This window comes from Eulemur rufifrons, chromosome 28, assembly GCF_041146395.1.
Source record: "Eulemur rufifrons isolate Redbay chromosome 28, OSU_ERuf_1, whole genome shotgun sequence".
In the NCBI taxonomy this organism is placed as follows: domain Eukaryota; kingdom Metazoa; phylum Chordata; class Mammalia; order Primates; family Lemuridae; genus Eulemur; species Eulemur rufifrons.
In genome coordinates, this window is record NC_091010.1 from 23,057,060 (window position 1) to 23,063,192 (window position 6,133).

Below are 6,133 nucleotides of genomic sequence, written 5' to 3' on the forward strand. Positions count from 1 at the left end.
TGCTAATGGTGTGGTACTGTCATTGGAATAAATAGATCCATGGAACAGAACTTTTTTTATATCCTTATTAGTTTGAAGGCACCATGGAACAGAATTATTTAGAAACAGACTACAACAAATAAAATGTAGTTAAATTACTATTGCTGTACTGTTTTAGTACCTGGTAATCTAGTTACAGTGCATTACTTTCCTTTTCATATTTTTATATTCACTTTTCTTTATGCTTTTAGATAAATGTATTCATTTTGTCAAGTTCTAAGAAAAAAAGCCTATTGTGAGTTCAGTAGGAATTACATTAGAATATTAACATATCAGGATAACGACATTTTCATGTTTAATCTTACCACCCAGAATGTGATATCTGTTTTAAAATTATTAGTTCTATTACCCCTAATATTGTGAATGCAAAATTTCTAAAAATATCTTTTAACCAGTTATAGTTAACATATAAGAATACTATTGATATTACATATTTATCTTACATTTTCCTGCTTTGCTGAACTGATAATTCTAATAGTTTCTCAGTTAATAGCTTTAGGATTTTAGGTATACAAGGATCACATATGCATTCGATGATTTTATTTTTATAAATGATTTCATTTTTTCAAAACTTGTAACTCTTATTTGCTTTCTTTATTTTGCACTGGCCAGAGTTTCTAATCAAGGTTTTGTTCCTGCTTTTAGTAAGAATATCTCTTATAATACAACCTTTAAAAAAGGATGATCAAAAAGATAGATCTAGTGACCAAAAAGAAAATAGAAAAAAAGAAAAAGATGGCTGTTTGAAATACTGTTATTTCATTAAATGTAAGATGTCACAATTGTAAGACATACAATTATTTTATATATCAACAAGAAAACACTGCCAATGAAATAATAAAAGATAACCAATCAGCTATATGATACATCCTGATTTCAGAAATACTAAAATGTGAAAAAATGTACATCTTAAAATCAGTAAAATATAGTATATACTGAAGATACCAAATTACATTAAGGAAAGTTCCTAATACTATATTTGAGATACAGAAGTAATTTTTTTTTTTTTTTTTTGAGATAGGGTCTTGCTGTTATCTGGACTAGAGTACAGTGGCATCATCATAGCTCACTGCAACCTCAAACTCCTGGGCTCAAACGATCCTCCCGCCTCGGCTTCCCAAGTAGCTAGGACTTAATTTTTTGTAGATATGGGGTCTGGCTATTGCCCAGGCTGGTCGTGAACCCCTAGCATCAAGTGATCCTCCCGCCTCAGCCTCCCAAAGTGCTAGGATCACAAGCATGAGCCACCACACCTGGCCTTGAAGTAATTTTTTAAATGTTTATTAAGGTCTTAGGTTGTATGATTACGAAAAATTTCAAATAATTGAGGTTTTGTTTGAATTCAACATCTTACAAATTTCATTAAATCATTCATCCACTCAACAAATTTTCAAACTGTGCTTACTATGTGTCACATATTTGGGCTATAAATAATGTGCAAAAAAAAATGTAGTCCCTGTTATCATATGGCTTTTAATTCTATTCGGCCATGATAAAAGAATATGACCTATACAATTTCCTCCTCAATTGAGGTTTTTCTTTGAGGCCTATTTACCACCTGATCAATTTTGGAAAATGTTCTCTGGATCTCATATTAGGAACTGGAACTACTGGATGAAACGGTGTCTGGGCCTAAGGCTTAGGCCCTAAGCAAAGTACCTAGAGCACATACAAAGATTTCATACATATTTGTATTTTAAAGTGTTATGTTCCCAATGCAGAAAGTCAAATTTATTTTTTAATAAACCAAGCACCATATAAATGAGAAGCAATAAGTATTGTAAGAATTCATAGGGAGGAAGGAGAGATAAGCTTGGACCAAAATGGTCCAAAGAAAGTTACTAAAAGGATGAGGTAATTCTTCAGACGGGTATTGAAGAATGGGCAGGAATTCCCTCGAGGGCAAACAAATGAATGTGGCAAGAATGGAAACTGAAGATTTCAGACATTTATTTTGAATTAAGTACTCTGGGCCAGGCACGTTGGCTCACACCTGTAATTCCAGCACTTTGGAAGACCAAGGTGAGAGGATCGCTTGAGTCCTAGAGTTCGAGGCTGCAATGAGCTATGATAGGGCCACACTGCACTCCAGCCTGAGAAACAGAGAGAGACTGTCTCTATTTTTAAAAAAAAGAAAGAAAGAAAAAGAAAAAAGTACTCTGGCCATTCTCTGTCATTTGCTTGAGACCTTAAGGTTTAAATTACTTTGGATTTTTTCTTTTTTTTTAGATACAGGGTCTTGCTCAGTCCCCTAGACTGGAGTGCAGTGGCGCGATCACAACTCGTGGCAACCTCCAAATCCCCGCTCAAGCGATCCTCCTGGCTAAACCTGTGTGTTAATAAACTCACAAGGGGGATTCAATGTTGTCCTCAGCACAGAAAGTCAATTATTGAGATGACGAGGATTGTTAAGGAGGAAAGGATTTATGTTTATAAAACCGGTTACATGAGGAGCTAGGACTGCAGAGCCGGCCACTAGGCCTGGCTAATTTTTAAAATTTTTTGTAGAAACAAGATCTTGCTATGTTGCCTCATTTTTCTAGTCACTAGAATGAACAGGATTTGGACTGGTGGAGAAGAGCTGGAAAGGGCATGACGATGCAGGAGGGTCTCGGCAACCAATGCGTTGCCCACGACTAAGTGAAGCAGCAAGTGATGTTGGAGTGGGCGACGAGGATGGAGAGGGACTTTGGAAGCCGACGGTGGGAGGTCTAGTTACAAGGCAATAAGTCCTTAAGACTGGCCTTTCTGAAAGCCATAAGATCCCCTCTGGGACTCATGCCAAAGCTTCAAAAACGTGGGGACAAACTGCGCCTTATTACGTTTGCTTTGGCCTTGGCAGGGCCTTGGCTCGGCGCCGGAGCCCCGCGGTGCCCGCTGCACAGCGGCAGGCCGGGATCGCTCTCACCTGCGCCTGGATGTAGAGGGAGACGCAGTCGTGCGAGAGCTGGTACCTGCGCAGCAGCCTCAGGCATTTCACCAGATGCTCCTCCCCCGCCGACAGCTCCTCAGTGTCGATGTGGTTCACGCCGAGGTGGAACTCAATAACCGCCAGCCTGATCGCCCGCTGGGCGATGGGCCCCTCGGCCTCCACCACTTCGGTTGGCAGCCCCAGGGCGTGGTCCCCCGCAACCAAGCCGTCATCAGCCTCAGGCCTCTCATCCTCGTCCTCGGGCGCGGGGCCGAGCAGCGCCTTGACCTCTTCCAGCAGCCCTCGGGCACTGTATTTGGACTTGTACGGTTCCTTCTCCGGGTTTTTATGCAATTCCACCCGTGACAAGGCCAGCGCCGCCTGGAATTTCTCACAGACTTCGGCCCACGGAGCGTTCGCCATAGCAGCCTCTACTACCTAGACCTCCTCAGTGTGCAGCCGGGACTCCAGCCTTCCTTCTGCTTTGCGACACTTCACTTGCGGCTCTCGACAGGCCCACTGCAGAACGGTAACCAATGAATTCCGCCAGAGGAACCGCAGTACACTCGGCAGCGACCAATGGGAAGACGTAGTGGTCACCATAGCAACCGTTGATATGAAACTGAACTTGTCAATGAGTGTGTTCCCCCTCCAGCCCCGCCCCCTGCAGTGGTTCGTTCATCTCTAGCTTGACTCCGTGAAGACGTATTTAAAAATATGTGTAACATTGGCTTACTTTAACGAAACATTTCAGAATATTGTTTACAAACAACTAACTTTACTCGCGTTAATTGATAGAAGCCGAAAGGCAAAAACCTTTTGACAATTGTGTATACCCCAGCCCATCAATGGATAAAAACTTTTTTTAGGCCGGGCGCGGTGGCTCAAGCCTGTAATCCTAGCACCTCTGGGAGGCTGAGGTGGGAGGATCGCTCGAGCTCAGGAGTTCGAGACCAGCCTGAGCAAGAACGAGACCCATCTCTACTAAAAATAGAAAGAAATTATATGGACAGCTAAAAATATATATAGAAAAATTAGCCGGGCATGGTGGCGCATGCCTGTAGTCCTAGCTACTCAGGAGGCTGAGGCAGTAGGATTGCTTGACCCCTGGAGTTTGAGGTTGCTGTGAGTGAGGCTGACGCCTCGGCACTCTAGCCTGGGCAACAGAGCGAGACTCTGTCAAAAAAAAAAAAAAAAAAAAAAAAAATATATATATATATATATATATATATATAAAAATATAGAAAAAAATTAGCTGGGCATGGTGGTGTGTCCTGTAGTCCCAACTACTTGGGAAGCTGAGGTAGGAGGATCACTTGAGCCCAAGAGTTTGAAGTTGCCATGAGCTAGGCTGACACCATGGCACTCTAGCCCAGGCAACAGAGTGAGACTGTCTCAAAAAATAAAAATAAGTAACATCAACCTTGACACTTTTGAACTGTACTTGTCAGGAATTGTGTTCACTGTCCATCAATTTTGGTTTGTTTGATGTGTTTTCATGACCACATTGAGGTTTAATGATTAGATTGTTTTGGGGCAAGAATACCATAAAAGATGTGCCTTTCCCAATGCATCATATCAGGGGGTACATGATGTCAATGTCTTACTATTGGTAATGTTAACTTTGGTCACTTGATTAAGGTATGTCCACCAGGCTTCTCCACTGTTTCCCCTTGGTAATTACGTATCTTTGAGGAGATACTTTGAGGCTATGCAAATATCCTGTTTCTTCAAACCCACTGATTTTAGCATCCATCAGTGGCACATGCCTGCAAGTTACCGACACTTCAAGACTGTCAAGGTATAAAGATAAGGAAACTGAGGCACTGTGATAGATTGGGTGGAGACTTAAGGAGACATGACAACTAAATGCAATGTTGGATCCTGGATTATACTCAGAAACGGAAAAAGAACATCAGTGGAAAAATCGGTAAAGTTTGAATTAGGTCTACAATTCAATAATAATAATGTACCAATGTTAATATCCTAGTTTTGATAATTATACTATGGATATATGAAATGTTCACATTAGTAGAAACTGGGTGAAGGGTATGTGAGAATTCTGTATTATTTTTCTAAGTCTAAAATTACTTGAAAATGAAATTTTTTTAAAAAATTACAGGCAGTATCATGTTCTTGGAGTACACACAATGACACATTTTAATGTTGTCAATTCTATGCAATTCCAATGGAAACAAATGACTATTTTAAAGTTGAGGGGAAAAAAAAGAAACTTGTCCCCAATTAAAACATAGACAGTATTTCAAAAATCAGTGAGATAGAATATACAATAAATGTGCAAAATTATAAGTAACTAGGGAGAAAAATAATGCTAGATGCCTACTTGATCTTCAAAATATCCCAGGATGAATTAAAAGCCACCAAAAACAAAGTATTACTATCTTTATTATGCCATAAGGCGGTATTTTACACATTAACTCAGCTTACAGTAGAAACATTTTATGTACAACTATAGAGTAACTGCTGCACAGATAGCTCCAACTTAAAAAATGGGTTGTAATTTTAAAGTTCATCAAGTTGTATGATATATAAATTAGAAAATATTTTCTCTGTAGAAAATAGTAAAAATGGTAACATTTCCCAAGTCGATTTAAACCAAATAGTAGCTGAGTACATTATACATTTATAAATACGATTTGAATCCAGGAGAAACATTAGTTTCATTTATTCAAACAGTTAAGTTTTTCTTAAGTTATGTGAAGTGAAATTCCTATTATTCTTCCCTATTACTCTTGATTTATGCCTTATTATTTTTCTTTAGGCTAATCCATAACCCACATCAAGGTTTTAGGTATTCCTTCCCAAAGGACAGGTACCATATCATTTAATCCACTTGATAAGGTACTCATTCCTACCCAAATCATGAAATGTTCTGGTTCTTATTAAAGCATACTCATCATTTGGGCAAAACCAGAATCTAATAAATTATAACCCACAAGGTATCTTCCCCTAATTCCCTCTGGCTTGATGAGAAACCATGAAGGAACCAGGAGTAGACTGATAAAATTGACAAGTGGATCAAGGAATAAAAGCCAAGAGAATTCTGAGAACTGAGGGCAAGAACACCTAGTCAGGATTCAAGGATAGACCTGAAGTTCCAATAGAAAAAGGATGTTGCCTCGAGGATCAGGAGTTGAGTTGGCTATGAGAGCCCCTACTGCA

At 39.5% G+C, this 6,133-nt stretch overlaps 1 protein-coding gene across 1 annotated transcript in view; it reads right to left on the reverse strand.

The window, feature by feature from the left end:
* Positions 1-3,401, reverse strand: part of KIFBP (kinesin family binding protein) — a 28,604-nt gene extending 25,203 nt beyond the window's left edge. Inside the window, exon 1 of the mRNA XM_069460410.1 lies at positions 2,948-3,401. Within this exon, the coding sequence (XP_069316511.1) occupies positions 2,948-3,373 (426 nt within the window). The 5' untranslated portion in view covers positions 3,374-3,401. The remainder of the gene's footprint in view (positions 1-2,947) is intronic.
* Positions 3,402-6,133: the final 2,732 nt, after the last annotated feature.